Genomic DNA, 22,244 nt, shown 5'->3' with positions numbered 1-22,244 from the left:
AGCATCATCACGAAGCCAATCCTTCTCCTTCTTTGCATCTTCTGGGGGATCTTCGATCATATGATCATCTATATCAGTACTTCTAAAATTAAACAAAATTGTCTGACGTCAGTCGTAATAATTAGATCCATTTAACTTATGTTCTGTAATCTTAGAGGCTAAGGGAATAACATTGGAGACTACCAAATCCTTTATGTCGGCCATATTGAAGTCATACATTGATTGTAGTACACACAAACAAAGGAAAAAATCAATTCAAACCGCTGTAAAATTGGAAGAAAACCCTAAAACAATTGTGTAGCCTTCAATTTTCATCAAATCCATATACTCATTGATAGACCCAAGCTAACGGCTATTCGAAACCCTAATGATTCTAATACCATGTAATCTAGATTTCTGAGAAGTATATTTCTTATTCATGTAAGACTACCAAATTCTTTATGTCGGCCATATTGAAGTCACACATTGATTGTAGTACACACAAACAAAGGAAAAAATCAATTCAAACTGCTGTAAAATTGGAAGAAAACCCTAAAACAATTGTGTAGTCTTCAGTTTTCATCAAATCCAAATACTCTTTGATAGACCCAAGCTAACGGCTATTCGAAACCCTAATGATTCTGATACCATGTAATCTAGATTTCAGAGAAGTATATTTCTTATTCGTGTATAGTCAAAGAAAAGTTACATATTTATATAGAGATCAAAATAAACCCTAGACACTATGTACAATTACAATAAAGGACATATGTTATAAATATATATCACAACACATAGCATGCAAAGTTTGATTTCATGCAAGTAGGAGGTGGCGAAACCCACTTTTCAGAAACCTCTATAAATAAGCTCACTTCAGAATTGAAGTTCCCTCTTTTTCCTCGTGAAAATTGAGAAATTCCAGTTGGAGAAGCTTACTTTGTGAGTCTAATTTCTTGTGTGAGGCTTCCAGATGAAGAAGATTAAAGGACGATTAAGTTTGATGATGAAGAACACAATGTCAAATTTTGAAGGATTCTGAGTAGTGTTGGATTTTTGGAGGCTACATAACTCAATTCTTCTAATTTGAAGCTGAGATTTTGAGGTGAGGTAGTTGACTCAATTTTAAGCAAAGTTCTAATGAGCTTTGCATTTTGAGTTCTTGTTAAAAGGTTATAAGCATTTGGAGTTGATAGTAGATTTATGAAAAAATTCAGTGTTCTAGGTAGTTTCTAAGGTTAACTGAGTTTTAGGGTGGACGAGCTTGGTGAGCGTGCAAGGTAAGCAAAAAGAGGTTTTTGGACGTTGGTGTGCATGTGAGATGGCGAAAACGCATAGTTAGGTGACAAGCGGCACATGCCAAGCCATGCGCACGAGGGTGCGCATGCGCGCACACAACGCGCGACAATGCTAAACGAGATGCGCGATACCCTAGCACGTGGCAAGGTTTGGCGCATATAGCAAGCATGTTATCAGATCCCTTGATGGTCTGCGCACGAGTGCATGCCTGCCGCCAGGCCATATGGCCAAGAGTGCCATGACACCTATTTTTTGGTTGTTTTGTTATTTTTTGAATTTTTGAAGCCTAGTTTGGATATTTTTTATACTAGAGGATTAATCCAAGTTAAAATTATCTAAATACATGATAAGAAAGTATTGAGAAAATCTATAGGTCGGGAGACTATTGAGTATTGTGAGTGGAAAATCTATAGGCCGGGAAGCTATTGAGTATTGTGAGTGACCTTCAAATATTTTTAAAATAGTTTCTAACTTATTTAAGTCAACTATTTTACAACATGCTTTCTTAAAGAAAATGTCTGTTATTAAGCTTCAAGGGAAAATATATGTTTAAAGCATGAGTTTGAGTAACTGGTTTCAGTATGCAAATGATGTTTAAAAGCTATAATTATTGTGAAAGTATGTTTTATGAGCAAAGCTATTTTAGAACTTAAGTTTGAACATGATTTGGGATATCTGAATGAGATTTATGTAAGCATGAGTTTTGAATGTTTTAGTCTATACCGAGATTTGGTATGAGATACATATAGCAACCCTACGGGCATATTATGGTTTTCTATGCACATAGGTCCTGTGGTGAGGGTGTTCGTAGATACCTAGCTTTTCCACCATTGTGACTAGGTTTGAGATGACGGCCTCTAGGACAACTAGTTTTTCCATCTCCTAGCTATCTACAGGATAGGACACTACTGACGCCTAGATTATTCGTTCTGTAAGTATCGAATCACGAGATAGAATTTCCATGCCTAGTTTATTCATCTTGATTGATACATAGAAATATACGATATAGTAAGAAAGAGAAAGTTTAAGTGTAATTGTTTCAAGAATCTATTTGATAAATATTTGCAGAAAGAGAAATGTTTATGTTTAAGCTTTGCACCTTTCATGATTTAAATGTTTTACTCAAGCATCTGTTTAAGCATGTTTAAGTTATTTACTTAGTCACTCACTAGGCTTTCCAACTCATGTTTTTCAAAATGTTTTCTAACTTTCTAGGTAGAGATCGTGGAACTAAGACCTAACCCCATTTGTTGATATGCTAGTGGTGTAATTTTGAGTTTCCTTCTAGTATGTGTTGTTTTGAGTTAGTCTTTTAGGTTGTATATGAGATTGGAGTTTTAGCTGTGGGTTGTTGGAGTCTATGTCAGACTCGTGTTGTTGTATATTCTGTAAGTATGGGTTGCACTACAGTCGAAATGTGTTTATAATAGTTGAAGGTATCCTATATTTTCGTTGTGTTGTTAAATTTTAGTTTAAAGTAAGTTTCAGGGTTAGTAGGTATCACGAAGGTACTTGGTGGTCTTTGTTGACAAGTTGCAGCATCTCTTGGGCTAAGAGTAGGTGGTCTGAGAGGGGGTGTGACAACAATATTAAAAAATTAGCCAATGAAATCTTTAAAAAAATAGTCCAACATTAACCAAAATTAATTTATTTAGTATCAATAACAACACTTGATAGGTAAAATCAAACCTCACCAATAAATATGATTACAAGGCTCCACTAACTTAAATGGCTTAAGAAAAGATGCAATAGCTTGGCTAGGAAAGGAATCAACTCACACACAAGGAAGAGGGGCTTCATCACTCGGGTTGCAAGGGTCACGGCTTGGGTGGAAGCAACATGGTTGGGCTACGGTGAATGAAGTCGAAAGCTGATGAAACATCGTCAACGATGGACAAGGAGCGACGCGACCAATGGCGTGCAACGGTGAAGGAAATGTTATGGCAAACTTCAAAGTTGACTCGCTTCGGATCGGAACGCACGACGTGAATGGAAACTGGGTTCATGACTGGCTTTGACAGCAAGGCATGACGGACGGTTGGATGACGTTGCTCGACGATAGAAGGTGGACATAAACGTTGGGCAACGTCTAGGATTGAAGGGAGAAGGAGAGTGAATAAGATGATGAATAATGAGTGGGGATGGTGTGCATGCTTCTCGAATGACCCTTTTAAAAATAATAATAATAATAATACAAATTAATTATTATTATTATTATTATTCCATTCAACATTCTCCTTTTTCTCTTTCCTTTTCTATTTTAAAAAATAAACCAAATAAATCTTATTTTCTCTTCTCATTAAATCTCTTCCATCATATCAACCTTTTTATCTTCTTCCTAAAGCAATAATATATATTCTTTAAATAATTATATTATCACAATATAATTATTTTCAATTCAAATTTTTATTTAATTATATATATATAATATATATATATATATATATAACTAACCAAAATTCTTAAATCTCACCAAATTAATAATTAACTACCCTAATTCAACCCAAAATCAAGCCTTTAATCAATACCAAACTCCCAATTTCATAATTAATTAAACATTCCCTTAAAATATTTAATTAATTCTAACTTCCACTAACCAACAATTTTTAACAAATATCTCAATTAACACCCAAATAATTGTAACATAATTAATTTAAACAAAGATAATTAAATTTAAAATTACCACTTAATACCTAAACATTTGGGTAAACAACGACAATCTATCTAAATGTCTTTAAAGCATGATAAACGAAAAGGAAGAAGATAATGTTGGAGGAAATCGTGAGTCCTCGATTACGAGGTTGGATAAAGGAGAAGGATAGAAATGGCAAGATGGAAAAAGATAACGTACAAGTTTTGTTTATTGTTCGACTATTCTTTATATTAAACAGTTATACCAACTTAATATCTTTATTTTTTCATAATCTAACAATAGAAAATTACATGCTCTTACGAATAATGTAAAACAATAGGAAATACAATACCTGTTTAAATTTCTTTTATTCTACTTTAGTTAATAAAGGACACTATTACTTTTTATATTAAAAATTTATCATGTCATTTTGTGTTTTTTTCCTCATATTCTAACAATAGAAAATAATATTATCTTGAGATAATAAAAATTAATATTATTAACTTTTATTTTTAGATTTCCTAAATAAAAGTTAGAATGTTCTTTTCATTTAAAGAATAACATTCAATATATTTCTATATTTACTATCTTATTTAATTCATGAAAATTGACCAATATTCTTATACTACTTTAAAATCTATTTTCATATTATAAATTTGTGTCAAATTAAAAAAAAAACTCTTTAAACTTTACTTCCTATGAACTAGTGTGTGTATATATATATATATGAGAAAAAAGAGTAGTAAAAGACGTAAATCTACTATGTTTATTAAATGAGAAGAAATGAATTTGAGTACCATATATAGTTTGAAGCTAAATTGATTGAATAACCATCCTAATTGATAAAATTCAATAAAATAAAATGTGTATTTGAGGTTTATAATAACACAAATTATAATAATTTAAGAAAGATTATAATAGTTTGGAATGGGAATAGACTATTATAAGTACTTTTAGCCTCAAATGCCATAATTTAATTTAGTAAAGAAAAAAGAGAAGAATCCCGCTAGTTGTGCAGAAAGGCCTCCCCCTTTCGTGGTCGGGTTTATTTGTCGTCGGAAGCAAGCCGCCGAGGAAAGTTGGGGTGGTTTACAGCGCTCGAAACTTAAGGGTTTCAGCAACCAAGACCCACTCTTAGCACACCCCTAACTCATTCCTTTCTTCACCAACATTCATTTTAATGCCCTGTTGGTTTCTTCAGTCTCTACCTAACTACCATGTTATCTCTGTAGCCTACACTTGAAATGGTGGCCATACTCAGCTGATTACCCTAACCCTACCAAGAGCCAGAATGCGTTTTCTTCATAACAATCACTGTCTCTATACCCCCTTTTCCAAACTCTCTTCCTTTTCCTCACCATCTTGTCTAATGGGTTCCTTTCCTTTATGCAAATCAACTTCTCTGGTTTTCCTGTCACACCTTTCTTCTTCTTCTTCTTCTTCTTCGCAGAAGTATTTCCTGTACAGAAGCATTTCTCTTCTCCATGGTTCATTTCCTGTACGACCCATGTCCCTTGTGAAACCCTTTGCCATGAAACCAAATGGGGTTTCTTCTTTTACTTCTCATGCCAATGTTCCCAGACCTCCAGGTGCTATTATTGGAACTTTTTATGGTTGTTTAATTGTAGTTGGGTTTATGATTGTTTCTGGTTAATACCCATGTTGTGGAGTAACTTGATGTTTCTTGGCTGGGTGGTTACTTTTTTTTTTTTTTTTTCCCACTTTTTGGATTGGGATGAAACAGGAGAGGTTAAGGGTACATTTTTTAAGGCAGCAAAGTAGTTTGCAGGCAATGTATTCTGAGGATGGGATTTGGGAGAGGACTTGACGTTTGTTTAGTTTTAATGTTATTCGCTTTCTTCTTTGTGCAGCCCTTTTGGAGAATCCACCAGACAAGGCTTCAAGCTCCACTCGATTGAATATTCTGAGAAAAAAATTGCAGGATCTTGACATTGACATCGAAGCTTGTGTTCCCGGGCAGTTTTACAGTTTGCTTTGTCCAATGGTATTTTGTTTCTAATATCAGTTTCTTTATGCACATTGTATTCTGGTTTGAGATATTCAACCAATTTGTAGAAGTGAAATGAAAACAGCTGCCAACTTCTATATCTTATTTATTTATGTATTTATTTTTGGTAAGAAACCAGAAGATATATGGATGAAAAAAAGAAGACAGCCTAAGGGCAGGAAAGAGAGACCCCCTTCCAAAGGTGTTAATAAAATTAATAAAAGCAGCAAGCATATCTTCAGGAGTCCATTGACTTGTTGCGGTCAAAATTCATCAATTCTAACCAGTTTTCAATTGAAATTCATGAATTGGGGACTAATCTTGGTCTAAGTTCAAGAATTTGGACCACATCTCAGTTGGAATTAGTGAGTTTCAAAGAGTTTTCGGCAGAACTCATGAATTCAGATTTCGACTTCTTCTTTGAAAAGATGGATAAAAAAATCTATTTTACAATTCCTTATTCAATTTGGATAGGGAAAGTGGGTTAAAAAGTTGATGAATATGGAATGAAAGCAAAAAATGGAAAGAAAGGAAAAGATTTGCATTGGAATCTAGAAAGCAAAAGATGTGCATCAAAAAGAGTCTTTATCAACTTAAATTTGCTCCAAGGGACTCTGCTTCATTAGTTTTTGTTTGGGGCAATCGGATCTAGTTCTGATGTAGTTAGCTTGGCTGTTGGTTATTAGCTGATGTAATTAGCTTGGTTATTAACTGCTGGAAAGTACTCACACTTTTAGACTTTTGACTTGTTGTAAAGGTGGTAGGTCACCTTCTGCCTTAGTATAAAACTTGGAATTAGGCTGTTCTAATTTTTTTTTCAATTCATATTTTAATAAGAAGAATAAAGACTTCAGTTTTTTTGTTTGAACTTCTCCAAGACTTCATCAACTTGCTATCAGAGCTCTCGAAGAAGGGACTCATGGTGGGAAGGAACCCAGCCAACGCTGGCAAAGGCAAGCGTGTCAATGAGCAACCCTTGGAACCAGAGATTCTCTCGCTGAAGACTTCAACCCCACTCTTGTTGGCCGTTGAAGAAGCGATAGGAAAGATGAATACCCGTTTGGCCAATCTACAACTTGTAATCGAATGGGTGTCCTGCCAAATGGAATTAGGCACAAACGCCTTACCAAACTGGCAAGATGCCGCCACTAGAAATAAGAGAAGAAGATGCTAGCTGCAACTCGCCGACAACATGCAAGAACCAAGAACCAAGAACCGACGAGGATACCTCAGAAAGCGCCAAGAAGCTTCAAATGCACCTAGTGACCACTGACTTCTAAGACTTGTTGTTATACAAACAAATTCGAATGCATTGTCGAATGAAGAAAATGGGTTCGATCGTCAACTTGCAGACCAACGGTGGATGCAATGAAACAAAGAGGGTAAAAAATTATTTTGAGTGTAACGAGTTTCACCTTCTCTTCAAGGCTATCTTGTACTCAAAAATCCCTTTTTCATCACAGAGAGGGCTAGATAAGAGGGGATTATTACCAAGAATTTAAAATGAAGGTGGACTTAACCACATTCAGTGGAAAATTAGATGTGGAGGAATTTCTTGATTGGATCAAGAATGTGGAAAACTTTTTTGAGTACATGATAGCCTTGAAGAGAAGGTGAAACTCGTTTCACTCAAAATCAAGTCAGGAGCTTCAGCTTGGTGGGACCAAATCTAGGTGAATCGGAGATAGATCGGAAAAAGTCTCACTAGGAATTGGCCTAGAATGTTGAAACTAATGAAGGGAAGATTCTTGCCAACAGATTACGAACGGATTTTGTACCATCAATATAAAAAATGCAAACAAGGCAAGCATAAGATATTTGAATATGCGGAAGAGTTTCACTGATTGAACGCAAGAACGAGAATCAACGAAATAGAAAACCGAGATTTGTTAATGGCCTTAAAGAAGAGATCCAAGAACAAAGGAATCTCCAATTGATTAGCACCCAATCGGCGGCAATTTTGATGATTTACAAAGTCGAGATCAAGATGGAAAGAAGACAGAAAATACGAGATCCGTCAAGAACAAGTGAATGAACTCCTAGAGAAAGGGCATATTAGGCCAAGCCTAAGTCCTTGCATCTTTCAAGACCAATGAGGGCCTCTTTGAATGGTTGGTATGCCTTTCAAACTTTCCAATGCGCCTAGCATTTCCATGAGGTTAATGACTTAGGATTTACATTCTTGCCTTAATAAATTCTTGGTAGTCTATTTTGATGACATTTTAGTATGTATCCTTTCCTATGAAGAACATCTTTCTCACTTGCATAAACTTTTAAAACCCTTCAAAGAAACCAACTTAGTATCAATTTCAAGAAGTGTTGACGTGCTTTAATTTCTATTTCTACTGTTGAGCTTTTACTCTTCAGCTTTCAAGACCTTAGTATTGTTCTTGTATTTTGGATATGATGAGAATGCTAAGGGGGTGCCAGCCTAGCTGAGATGTCTGGGTGCACCTACTGATCCTCTCTCTCCCTCTCCCATTTCTAGGCTTTTCTATTACTCTCAATGTATACTCCTTTGTACTTTGAGTTTATTAATAATATTGAAGCTTGTCTCCTTTCTAAAAAAATATATCAATTTCAAGAAGTGTTCTTTCTTGGTCAAAGACATATTTTTTTGGGTTTTGTCACTAATGAATTTGGTATATCTGTAGATCATAAAATTTTTTACTACTATAGCATCCTTGCTAACTGAATGTTTAAAGAAAGGAAAATCCTCATGGTCTAACATGGTCTAACTCGCAAACACAAAGTTTTGTGCTTTTGAAAGAAAAGTTGTCTAACAAAACCGTTCGAGGTAGCGGTTGGTGCTTGTGGAGCACCTATGAACAAGAACTTTTTCGTTGGTAAGAGCTTTAAAGGCCTGGGAAAAATTATCTTGTAGGCCAATAATTCATTTAATATTCCAACCACTTGTCCCTCAAATATTTACAGACCCGAAAAACTATTAGTAGAATGCATGCTAGATGGCTCTCTTTTACCCAACGTTTTCATTTTGTAATAAAGCATAAGGCGGGTAGTACGTACTATGTTGTGGCGGGTGCTCGTAGTAGGAAAGCCAATCTTCTGACTATCCTAAAGACTCAAGTGGTAGTTTTTGATTCTTTACCAAACCTTTATAAGGATGACCTTAACTTTGGCAATATTTGGTTTTTATGTATTGATGAGGTTAATTGTCACTTGACTAACGAGTTTCTTTTGAAGAATAATTTTCTTTGCATTTTTGGAACATCGCTTCATGAGGCTTTGATTGAAGAGTTTCATAGCAATGGCCTTGTGGGGCGTTTCGATATTGACAAGACCTATCAACTACTTAGTGAAAGGTATTATTGGCCACATCTACGTAGGGATGTCATAAAGTTTGTCAAATACTGTTTTATGTGTCAAACTGCCAAGGGACAGCATCGAAATACGGGCCTTTACACCCCATTACCTATTACGGGAGGCATTTGGGAAGACTTGTCCATGGACTTCATCCTAGGCCTTTCAAAAATTCAAAGGGGGTATGATTCCCTTGTTGTGGTAGTTGATCGATTTAGCAAGATGTCTCACTTTTTACCTTGTAGGAAAACTTCGAATGCTGTTTATGTATCTAACATATTCTTTAAAGAAATTGTGCGTTTGCACGGAATACCTAAATCCATAGTGTTTGGTCGAGATGTAAAGTTTCTAAGCTACTTTTGGAGGACTCTTTGGAAAAAATTCAACATGACACTCAAAGTTAGCACCACGAGTCATCCACAAATGGATGGACAAACTGAAGTCAATAGTAGAACTCTAGCCAACCTTATAAGATGCATCGGTGGAGACAAACCTAAACAATGGGATCTCATCTTAGCACAGGTAGAGTTTGCCTACAATCATATGAAGAATCGATCCATTGGGAAGTCACCATTTGAGATTGTTTACACTAAATTACCTAGATAAACAGTTGACCTTGCCAATATTCCTTCTAATGTTGATCTTAGTGTAGAAGCCGAGAACATAGCCGAAAGAATAGCAAAACTGCACAAAGATCTAGCAAACCAACTAGAAAAGATGAATGAAAACTACAAGAAACAAGCGAATAAACATAGAAAATTCAAGGAATTTAAAGAAGGCAATCTCGTCATGATATATCTTCGAAAATAGGACCTTATCGAATAGTAAAGAAGTTTGGAGACAACACATACAAGATTGACTTACAGGATCACGAACACATCAACCCTATCTTCAACTTAGCCAATATTTTTTAGTATTTTCTACCTGACCAGCTGCATATTTCAGCCTAACTCTAGGACGAGTTTTCCTTTGGAGGAGGGAATTTGATGTAATTAGCTTGGTTATTAACTTCTGGAAATTACTCACACTTTTAGATTTTTGACCTGTTGTAATGGTTAGTTCACCTTCTGCCTTAGTATAAAACTTGGAATTAGGCTGTTATTATTATTTTTGAATTCAGATTTTAATAAAAAGATTAAAGACTTCAGTTCTTTTGTTTGAACTTCTCCAATACTTCATCAAGTTCCTATGGTTATCTTTCTTTCAAACAATCATGGTTGGCCTAGTGGTAAAAAAAGGACACATAGTCTCAATAAACGCTAAGACGTCATAGGTTCAATACATGGTGGTCACCTACCTAGTCCTATGAGTTTTCTGGACACCCAAATATTGTAGGGTTAGGTGGGTTGTCCCGTGAGATTAGTCGAGGTGCATGTATCTTACCTGGACACTCATGGATATTAAAAAACGGATATTTCATGATGATACTTATGAAGCTTTGCCATTTTCTAATAGATTATGGATCAACATTGGACTTCACTTGATTTAGTTTTTTAGGCCCCTCTGCTTTGTTATTGTCAGATTTGGTTGTACCTTTTTCTATTTGCTCATTTGTATTTTGGTTGTTATTCACTCTTTCATGTATGGGCTTCCTCTTTATCTTTTTAGGGGTTTTTCCACTTACTCTTTGGATTAATCTCATTCATCTATAAAATGTTTCTTATTAATTTTTTTTTTTGATGAATATTTATTTATCTTGTATTTAATAAGTGAGGGCATAAATGTTACTTTTTGCATAAGCAATGGGCCCAAATCGACTGGTTTTTAAGAGGTACTTTTTTGTACAATGTAAACATTTAGAGGCCATTTTTTAGAATTACTGTATGAACTTATAACTTCCAAGTGCAAAGAGGTAGTTATTATCATTATTATATTTATTTTGATTTTTTTTTTTTAATTTTACGTCATGCCTCGATTAATTATGTATCAAATTGGTGCCAGTGCAAAGGTGGTGATTCAGAGGAACGATCCTTCTCCCTAAATATCTCAGAAGATGGGTAAGATTTTATAGCTTTTTTCTCGTCGAGTTTTTTTCACAATCTTTTTATTTGATATACTGATAGGCTTTTGTGTGTTTGTGTTTTTCTTATATGGTTTGTTTTAAATGTTTTTGTCGAAGTTATTTAGGGTGACATTTAATTATTAAAAGTCTGAATTATCCTTGTTCTTCTTTCGCTTATGTAGACTTCTTTATTTAGTTCTTTGTATAATTCTCATTATTATTAATAAAAAAGTTTGTTTCGGTTTAAATTTTTTTTATTAAAAGTCTTAATTTTGGCTTCTTCCTCAGTTGGGTTTTTCTAAGTCTTTTTACTTTTTACACTATTAGTATTTGTTATTTTTTTTGAAGAGGAAAGAAGTCTTAATATTATTAATGAATAAAATAGAGACAAATGCTCATATACTAGAGGGTTATACAAAGAGCAAAAAAAGAGTGAGAGACGGATCAACATGCGCACCTGGACATCTCAACTAGGTTGACACTCCTTGGCGCCCTCATCATATCCATAGGTGGAAAGAAATAAAAATTATCCTTTCTCCAGGTTGATAGTAGCATACAAAGCCAAAATACAAGACCAAAATAAAGTAGTCAGTCCATACAGAACATTAAAAAAGAAGCATCAGCGATATATTAGTAAAGCATTCCTCATTTATGCTAGGATCAAGTTGAAGCAGAAGGCCATTCAAAAGTCATGCTGCCCAAGACTTCAAAGTGGAGGGGCTATGAAGGCTGGCCAGTTCAGCAAAATCTCCTGCAGAGAGTACTCCTGAATAACTTTGGATAAGGAACACCACAATGTTGCAATTCAAATTGGTCCATCTATGTCGAAGGCTTGTCATGGAAAACCCTCTGATTTCTTTCAAACCAAACTTCAACTAATAGAGCTTTCACTGCATTAACCGACAGCAAGACAGCTGTCTTCTTCTTCAAAGCTGGACTAACAATGATTTGGACCACATTCTTCTTAAAGTCTTTATCGAAAACCCAACAAATATTAAAAGTTTGGTGGAGTCGGAACCAACATTTTGTTGCATAAACATAGTCAAACAAAAGGGGCTGGATGTTCTCCTACTCGTCTTTACAAAGGGGGCAAAGCATGGGATATCCTCCTAGTCAAATAAAAGTTGCTGAATGTTGCAATGCTGGATATCCTTCAATATGTGGTGACAGAGCATGGGAAGAGAGTTGTCTTTGAAGGACCAATGCTCAGATTAGGTTATCGAACAACATAATCCATAAGGAGATGTTTACTATTCTTGGACTGTTTGACTGTCAGTCTTTTTTGTAAAGAGATATCCATAGGTGAAGATGGAGAGAGGTGATCAACCAAAGATTTTACCAAGAAGGAGCCATTTGTTTTGAGAGACAAAACCTTCTATCCGGATGGGTGCCCGGCTGTGAGGTAGAAAGCTGGCTTAATACGGACTGGAAGTCTAAGATTTCTTCATCATCAAGCAGTCTTCTAAAAAAATGAACCAAGGCTGGTGGAAGAGTCCCAATGAAATGGACCATTTGGATTGTGTGCAACCCTAAACAGTCTTGGAAATTTACAATTCAGGGAAATTCTTTCCATTTAAGGGTGTTGCCAAAAAAGGATTCTGCTGCCATCACCTAAATTGAAGAGTGCCAATGCATCTATTTTGCGCCATTGTCTGGAAATGCTAATCCAAGGGCTTCTAAGGCTCAAAGTTTCTTTTCCATTTGTATGCCAATTAAAGGTACTGCTTCCATGGATGCTTCTAATCACTTGACACCACAATGAATTTTGTTCAAATATAAAGCGCCAGCACCACTTAGACAATAATGCCAAATTCTTGTGTTTCAGCTTACCCAAACCGAGGCCTCCATCCTTATGCGATTTAATGACAACATCCCATTTTGCTAAGTGATTCAACTGTCCTCGCTTGTTTTATTCTCAAAAGAACTTCCTCATAATTCTTTCAAAAGAGCTTAGAACGCTTTCTGGCATGAGGAAAGAAAACATATAATAGGTAGGGAGACTGGAGATAACAGATTTGCATAATGTAATCCTCTTACCTCTAGAAAGGTTGTACCTTCTCCATTTGTCCAGCTTTCCATGGACGATTTTATCAAATATAGGCTGCCAGAACAGCTCTTTGGGTATCCACCCAAAGGAAGACCAAGATAAGTTAAGGGAAGGCTTTCCACTTTGCAGTTCAGATTATTTGATGTTGAAAGAATCTTGCTGTCCTCAATATTGATACCGCATATGGATGATTTCTCCCAATTAAGTTTTTGTCCAGAACACTATTCAAGAACTAATAACGTTTTCCTTCAATTTTCCAGCATCGCCTCATCAAATTTACAAAACAATAAAGTATCATTTGCAAATTGAAGTGTTTCAATCGCTGAATGCATGATTAATTGCTATTCGATTGAGACCAATCTAATGCATCGCGTTCCTCCTTCGACCGTGACCAATCTAATGCGGTTCTATCTAATCTGATTACAACGATTAATTTCTCAGAATCGGTTAATTTGTACTTTTGGAAATTTTGTTTGGTTCAAAGAAAACACGAGTCGAAGTCCTTACCGCCAAACACTCGTAACTCAAGCTTGTTTCGATCACTCACCTTCTCTTCAATTTGTATTTTCTTCGTTCGTCCTTCGTTCTCAGTTCGTTTTGTCGGTGTCCTTCCCCCTTCGATTGTGCTCTTCATCACCAATATTTGTTGTTTCTCGGCTTGATCCTCTAACTTCTCAATAATCTTCTTGCTTGTCTTCGATCCCTCAATTATTTCAAGCATCGATGCTTCACCTTGCTCTATCTTATTCTCACTCATCTTTATTCGGCTGAATGACTTCTTTTTCTCTCGTCGTAGATTTCTCACAAATCATGTCGTCAATTTATTTCATTAGCAAATCTTCTGTTTCTCTCAATGTCGTTTCTTCCTTCGCCCTCATTTCAACGCACTTTAACAACCGCTGTTCGTTTTCCTCGATTTGGATCTCCAACCGGTCAATCCTCTTTGCCACGGACCTTAAAGTTCCTCTGATTTCTGATAATTTCTGGAATCCTACTCGTGTGTCAGCTTTCTTCTTCTCCATTTCCCTCTGTTTTCCCAGGTTTGAGCTCTAATACCAATTTGATAGAACACTGATATGGTGTCTATACTTTATTGATATCTCCAACAGAAAATACAATATGAACGAAATTTGATATCCTCAGACAATGAATCACGATAACAGGACTTCACAATCAACAAGTAAATTAACTTCAACTACTCCAAACACTACGAACAAAACAATTCAGAATAATAGAATCAAAACACAAACGATAGAACCTGGCCTTCTGCTTCTCCTCTCTCTCAAGGAGTAATGCAGCCTTTTACCTTCACCAAAATCTTCATGCTCTTCTCCTCTTCCTTCCCTGGCTTTTATCTCTTTCTTCTAACTAACTTTGGCCCACCGTGGTCCCCTATTTCCCTCCCTCACTGCCTTAGTTTCCCTTCACACGCGCTTCCTCTTTCTCTTACCCATTCTACTGTATTGTAGAATAATAGGATGTCTATCATATTGTATCATAGAACAACATAAAAAAAGGTGAAGAAAAAGAAAATGAAAAAGAAAAGACAAACTATACCATATAATATACAATCAATATCAAATCAACTAATAATTTCAAGTCATTTAAAATTGGTAACTCAACAACCTCACGCCACTTTTCTTTTAGTTAACTAATGGTCAATTTAAAACAGGGGCCATTTATGACTATTTTCCAAAATTCAAGGACTAAGTGTTTACTTGGGAATTAAATAGACATTAACACCAATCCTCAAGGACCAAGTGTATGTTTCCCTATGTTTTGTAACGATCTTTTAGGTTATCAATTTAATTTTATTATAAATATGATTATTTTCAAATTCTTTATTTATTTTTTCTTGATATACATATATGGCTGTGACAAGTTAATATGACTTGAACTCATAGTTCGTTCACTACTAACCTTAGTTTGATTCTTAGCTTTATTTTTTTTTTGTTCAATGAAATTCAAACTTTTTTTTTCTAATGAAAAGTGGCTGGATTTCCTTCCAATCCACTGGACTTTTCAATTTTTCAATTGCATTGACCTGCATGTATTCTACGGCCTTTTTCTTTTTGAGTATCGTAGGTTTCTAATTTCCATTTCAAATGACCAGGGGGGCTGCTGTTTGGAATTGTTTTCGTGGAAAATGTGGTTGGAAAGGCCATACTCTGGTATTTATAATAATTCAATTAGTTATGCTTTCACACAAAATGTGGTTTGGGCCCTTTGACGTAGGGTTGATTTGAATAGTTCTTCAGTTATGTTTTGCTTTGTTTTTTTCTTTTTAATTTTTATGAGATAATTTGGTTTTTGTTTCAATTTCTTGTATTTTGTTCAAATATCATAGAATGTTTCATAAAGTTTAATTGAGAGGTACCCCACTACTTGTGGGAAGGGGTTGATGGGGAAGGGTCTCATTTGGTTAATTGGAAATTAGTGGTTAAGCTAGTGGAACTAGTAGGATTAAGGATTCGGGGCCTAAGATTTTAAATAGAGGCTTTGCTAGCAAAGTGGTTCTGACGATTCTTCATGGAGTTCTTTGTGGTATAAAGTTATCGTGAGTAGATATGCCTCACACCCATTGTTTTTTAAAGGTCAAGGCACAATAGTCTTCTAGGGCATACGCGCAAGGCGCAAAAGAAAAAGCTCAAGCCTTTTTGTTTAGGTGTGCTATGTATAAATGATGTAATTCAAAGTTAGAATTAATTTCCCAAATGAATTCTCTGCCAATAATGGCTAAGAGATGTGGTATTTATTAAGGTTTTGTAAGTTGGTTACAAAGTAGTTACAAGGAAACTGTTTATGACACAGTTAAGTATTTAACTGTTTTAACTAACTACAACTGTTTTCTACTCTAACTATAGCTTTCTTTTAGCCTTATTCTTATTACATCAATAAAAGTACTACATGAAGAAGAGAAAGCAACTAGTTCAAGTGGAAATATGAAAACCTAAACGCAAACAAAGTAAATATGATTTTTTTATAGTTAATAAATAAACAAAACCCTTTGTTATTACTAGTTTTTTTTTTAAATAATGGAAACCCTCCCAACGCAAGGCTTTGAGCCTTTGGGCTTCACAAAAGATGCATGAATGAAACGCGTCTTGTTTTGTGAGTCTCGCCTTTTCCAGCAAGGCACCAAACTTGGGGGCTTTGAGGCTAGGTGCGCACCCGAGTGGGCTTTTCAAAAAACCGTCCAGAAAGCAGTTGTTCTGTCTAAAGACATAAGAAAAATGAAAAATCTCTTTGAAGCTATCACATATGGATTCCCTTTATTCTCTCAGTTTCTCAAATGGTTTGTTGGGCAAGACTTGAAAAGTTTATTTTGGGAGATCGTTGGGCAGGTGGTTATAAAACTTATATTATTAAAATAATAGAAAACCCGTTGGCGTGTCTATTATTTTATTTATACTTTTTTACTTTCCGACATGTTAGGACACTCCTAAGACACATGTAACTATCAGTGTCTATCAATATCTATCGTTGGTAGGTTTTAAACTTTTTTGCTATATTTGTAAATATTTTCAGCAGTTTTGTCATTTATAGTAATTTCCTTAACAACAACAATAATGTGTCCTCAATGTACCGTGCCCTACTTTGCTAGGTTCTAGACCAACATGTTCTTTGGGAGAGAAGGGACTCTAGAATTTGGTTTCTCAATCCTTTGCTAGGCTTCTCCTCTTGGTTCCTATTACATATTTTGTTTGTTGCTTTTACGACCTAGATTACTATTGCTTTTGTCGGTATTTGGAAGAGTACATTTCCAAAGAAGTTCAGTTTTTTTTCTGTGACAGGGTTTATATGGTGATTAACAACATAATTTTTATGTATTGAGAAAGGGACTGTATCATTGGCCAGTTGTCCGTGGTTTATGCTACAAAACTGAGATTGGTGGCAACATCTTGAGTCGAGCTACTAAGCTAAGGCAACCCACTAGGCCACTACCAAGTTTAAAATGGAGGGAGATTTGGGATCTCCATGCCTAAAACTTCTTGATCCAATGATCTTCTCTTCTTTTCTTATTATTATTTAGGCTAATTGAATGGTTGGGTTTTATTTATTTATTATTGTTTTCTTTCTTTTTCTTTTCTTTGGGTAGGCCAACTGGCTTTTAATGATGGTGTCCTATCACTCGTGTATTTTTTTCGACTGCTGTGAGCGTATCTTATAAAAATGGAAAAAAAGTTCACAATGCAAATTGGTGCCTTTTTTTCTTACTTCTTCCGTTACTTTACTTTACTGTTTTATTGATTTCATTTGTTTCAAATTGGTGCCTTTTTTTCTTACTTCTTCCGTTACTTTACTTTACTGTTTTATTGGTTTCATATTACTTTACTGTTTTATTGGTTTCATTTGTTTGGCTTAGCATAGTTTGTGATGGCAGGCCTTTGCTGATGGTCGGTCATCATATAAACATTTAGGACAAGTTGCACTTAAGCAGAACATACGGAAAATTACAGTGGAGAGTCTACAACTTGAACCACTGTGCGATCAGGTTGTTGATTTTATATTTTTCTTCATTTTGATGATAATTATTGCTTTCCGGTCTGTGTGAAAGCATATATGTATGTTATTGTGTAGTTTTCTAAATATGTTATTTGTAGGTGATCATCAATTCTTTTTCCTTTATTGTAATCCTACATTTTGTTCTATTAGGAATACTTATTTTTCTTGAAATTAAGAATTTAAAATTATCCCAAAAGTGCATTAAAACCTGTTAAAACACACTAAAAATGGGTATACTTTCATTTTTATTTTTAGGGAATTTTTTTAACAACTTTATAAATTATTTTTTTGCCTATAAGTTTGGAGAGGTAAGTTGTTTAACTAAGAATAAATTATTGAATCGTATAATTTATTTTCTTTAAACAAATGAAATTTATTTTAAGCATTTAGTATAATTTTGTCAACTAAGCATGGATATAAATATTTCCTTTTCATATGCAATTCAATTGCTCTTATAATTGTGGAACATAGAGAAAATAATTATGTTTCTTGTTTCAGCTGGTTGATTATTTCGCGGAGCGATTGATATCCAAGCAAACATTGTTAAGAAATTCAGTTATGCAGAAAAGATCCGATAATCAGGTAAAAGGAGTTATTGTTGAATTGAAGTAGCCATGGAGCATTGGCCTTTGAATGATAATCTCTCAGGGGTCGTTTGGTTTGAGAATTTTCTACATGAGAATTGACACAGATTTTTAAAACTCATGTTTATTTTTCACAATTTTAAAACTTTTGCCTGAGAGAACTGATTCCAGGCATCCTTATTTACCACAAGCCAGGTTTTTTTATTCCGTTCCAAAACAGTGAGTTTCTTCCTCTTTTTCCCCTCTATTTTATTTTATTTATAATTTCATTTGAAATACAGTTAATTAATTAATACTAACTTTAAAAAATTAATATAAAATATTTATTTCAATAAATTAGTAACAGTCTAATAAAATATCTACCTAACTTATTTTACAATAAAAAAGTTGTTAAATGAATACAGTTATTTCTTTACACAAATTATTAATTAATTAGCTAACCATATATTTAATTGATAAACTAAGATTAATTAAATTTAGTTAGCACAAAAATTTATTTTTCAATAATAATAATTGATTACTTTATTGTTTTTTCAATAATCAAGCCATTATTTCTTGAGATTAGTTTTAATTTATATTATTTCATTCATTAAAAACATATAATATTTATAAAAAAAAATTTAGTATTCTTCATCGATATATCATACTCCTATCTCATTTTTTCATTTTTTTATTTAATATATTGAACTAAAATATATTTTCTTATTGTATTTAATTAAAATTTAAATTACTTACGATAGACTTAATTAATTATAATGATTAAATATTAGATTATAATTAGTATTATGTTTGTTAAATATATCAATGGGTTTAATTTTAATTATCAATTTATTGAAAAAAAATTAGTTATAAATTACTTAATTTCAAGTATTTTTAGTTAAAATTATTATTGATTACAAATTAATCAAATTTTATCAATATATTGTTTAATTAATTAATCTATTAAATTTATATGTGACTTTTCTGCTTAATTTCATAAAATAAATTCAAACATATTTTTTGTTCATAAAATTCTGATAGCATTTCCCATGCTCAACCGAACACTGTCATCTTATTCCCAGGTATTCCATTCCCTATGAAACCTTAAACCAAACGACTCCTTAATGCCATTAAAGCATGCTAAATTGCATTTCAAATCTGTATTGATAAATTGTGCTTCATTAACTGTGGAAGAATGTTTCAATTTCATAAGTTGCAGTTGGATTTTTTGTAATATTTTGTTGTCTATATAGCTGCTTTGAATTATTATTATTTTTTAATAAAAAGAAACAAATCTATTCATTGAGTGAAAATAAGTATTCTTAATATTCTGCCATTGAATTAGATAAGAAATATCGGGAATGTATTGCATTTTGAATCTTTGAAAGGGAAAACTACAAAGGAAAAAGGGGAAACTAGGAAACAAGTTTACCTTTGACTTCTCTCTCTCTCTCTTGTGGATTAAGGGGCACGGTTTCTGTCAAGTTACAAGTTTGACCTTTTTAATGATTCGTTGTGATGGGCCTCATCATCTTAGTTGCTCTCTTCTTCTGCTTATTTTGTGCATTTGGGGGGTGGGGAGGGGCAGATCTCGAAGGGAAATTAAGTAGTTTTAGCTACAAAGCACATTTTGATAGCGTTCATGTCGAAACTTGAAAGCTCTGGTTATTTTGGTGATATTGAAGCCATAACTTTTGATTTGTATAAATTCTAATATGCTTACGGTAGTAAAATTTTACCATGATTTGCTTCTTCTGATTGCTTGCACTTGTTTCTACAGATTGCTGTGGCATTTACGTATTATCGAGGTGGAGCGCTAATTAGTTGCAAGTATCGTGATGCCAACAAAAAGTTCTGGCAGGTTCTTGGTTCAACTTATAAATAAAACTGTATGATAAATTTTTACTTATCCTAATCCTAAAGGCTTAAAATATATGCTTAGAGTAAATTCAGTTCATCTTAAATCATTTTGATTTTACCTTCTTCCCACTAGAAAAGTGTGCCATCTGCTTTACTTGTATAATGTTATTGTAAGAATTTATATATATAATCATCATTTGATTGTCTACCATTCCTTTATTTCAGGAGCCCAATACTGAGAGAATATTTTATGGAATCGATGACATAGATGGCGCAAGTGATATCATCATAGTATGAATTATTCAGTATGGAAAATCACTCCACTTAGATATATATTACTCATAATTTTCCTTTGTAATATAGGTTGAAGGGGAGATGGACAAGCTCTCAATGGCAGAAGCTGGTATCCATAATTGTGTGAGTGTTCCTGATGGTGCACCAGCATCAGTTTCCGAAAAGGACGTACCTCCTGCAGACAAGGTTACTCTTTCAGGACCTTGAATTTTTTTAAGCCTTAACCTTAGCTATCAGATTTGTTTATAACCAAGATTTGTTATTCTTTTCTTCATCACTCCACCTGATTCATTTCTCAAATTTTGTACTTATTGAGTAACAGAATTTGTCTTCTTTCTGCAGAATACATGTTTTTTCCTCTCAATTTCTATTTTTTTCATGTTCTCGCATCCACATCAAGTAACTGAAGTTGTCTTCACTCTACACTCTGCAGATTAAAATATGTCTAACTAGACGTTTTACAGAACTGGCATATATGGCTAGCTAGAAGATCTTCCTTGATGAAGTTATTTAATTAGCATTAGTGAAGGATTTCATTATATTTTTTTAAAAAAATCTGACTAGCAAATCACTTTCATCAGGAGAAATAATAATACAAAAGTAAACAGGCTGTATAAACATTTATGCACATATAATTTACAAGGGGCTATGTGATGATGTCCATTCTGCTGAAAGGCCTCATATTTGTTGAAATTTTCATGTTATGTTAGTTCCTTGTTACTGACGGTTAGTTTGAGATGTACTATGTCTTGTTATATTTTTTGTTTTTGGATAAGTATTCTTGTCTTATTGCCATTCTAGCTCTTTCTCCCATTTTACAGCCATGTGGTTAATGTTGTGTGTTTAATTTGCCTGCATACCATTCTGTTAAATGACCTCACTCCTTTTCTAAAATGATGTGGGAAGGTTTATCTTTGTGGGATAAAAAATGAGTGGTTACTGTGGGCAGGTATGCTTAAAAGAAAAATTCCTGTATCGTTCTCTTTTGGCCAGAAACAATGGTTTCAGTCCATTTGTAATATCTAATCATGTGCATTGTTATTCATTTGAAAATATTCATCCTGTGCCCAAGAAAACATTGTCATAAGATCATAAAAAAATGAATTATTATTGCTTATTATTTGGTTTGGTTGATGTAAATTTATTTTAGTCTGATTGAAATGCATATTTCATGTTTCTTGTGAAGCTAGGATAAGAAGTTTCAGTTTCTATGGAACTGCAAAGACTACTTGAATAAGGTTGGCAGATATAATCCCATTTCTTTTAAGCATGAAAGCAAAGTAGGCCATTGGAAACTGCTTAACTTATTGAAATTGATAGGCCTCACGCATTATACTTGCTACTGATGGGGATACTCCTGGTCAAGCTTTAGCAGAGGAAATTGCACGCCGTGTTGGGAGGGAAAGGTTTTCTTTTGTCATTTTTCTTGCTGCAATATATTATTTTGCTGGATTTGATGCGGAATAGTTTGGCTAGTAACAGACATTTTCATTTTCCATTTTTAGATGTTGGAGGGTCAAATGGCCAAAAAAGAATGAGGTCGATCATTTCAAAGATGCAAACGAGGTTGGAATTACTGATCAATTATCATTTTGCTGTACTTCTATTTATTTATTTTTAATAAACAAAATTAACCTTCTCAGGATGTCTATATTTTCTTTCTCATGACAAAGTTAATGTTTATTATATGTAATGCTTTGATGGGAAATGTTGTAGGTATTTCTGATAAATTTTTT

The 22,244-nt window shown here is 34.1% G+C and overlaps 1 protein-coding gene across 1 annotated transcript in view; it reads left to right on the top strand.

The window, feature by feature from the left end:
• Positions 1-4,879: 4,879 nt before the first annotated feature.
• Positions 4,880-22,244, top strand: part of LOC101219062 (twinkle homolog protein, chloroplastic/mitochondrial) — a 28,252-nt gene continuing 10,887 nt past the window's right edge. The window contains exons 1-12 of the mRNA XM_011660931.2: positions 4,880-5,496; positions 5,779-5,912; positions 11,178-11,233; positions 15,399-15,456; positions 17,670-17,780; positions 18,290-18,373; positions 20,135-20,215; positions 20,440-20,505; positions 20,578-20,694; positions 21,699-21,746; positions 21,829-21,914; positions 22,014-22,074. Coding sequence (XP_011659233.2) covers positions 5,199-5,496; positions 5,779-5,912; positions 11,178-11,233; positions 15,399-15,456; positions 17,670-17,780; positions 18,290-18,373; positions 20,135-20,215; positions 20,440-20,505; positions 20,578-20,694; positions 21,699-21,746; positions 21,829-21,914; positions 22,014-22,074 — 1,200 coding nt within the window. The 5' untranslated portion in view covers positions 4,880-5,198. The remainder of the gene's footprint in view (positions 5,497-5,778; positions 5,913-11,177; positions 11,234-15,398; positions 15,457-17,669; positions 17,781-18,289; positions 18,374-20,134; positions 20,216-20,439; positions 20,506-20,577; positions 20,695-21,698; positions 21,747-21,828; positions 21,915-22,013; positions 22,075-22,244) is intronic.

This window comes from Cucumis sativus, chromosome 1 (genome assembly GCF_000004075.3).
Source record: "Cucumis sativus cultivar 9930 chromosome 1, Cucumber_9930_V3, whole genome shotgun sequence".
NCBI classification, from domain to species: domain Eukaryota; kingdom Viridiplantae; phylum Streptophyta; class Magnoliopsida; order Cucurbitales; family Cucurbitaceae; genus Cucumis; species Cucumis sativus.
The sequence above is the reverse complement of the archived record's forward strand: the minus strand, read 5'-3'. Positions and strand labels throughout refer to the sequence as shown.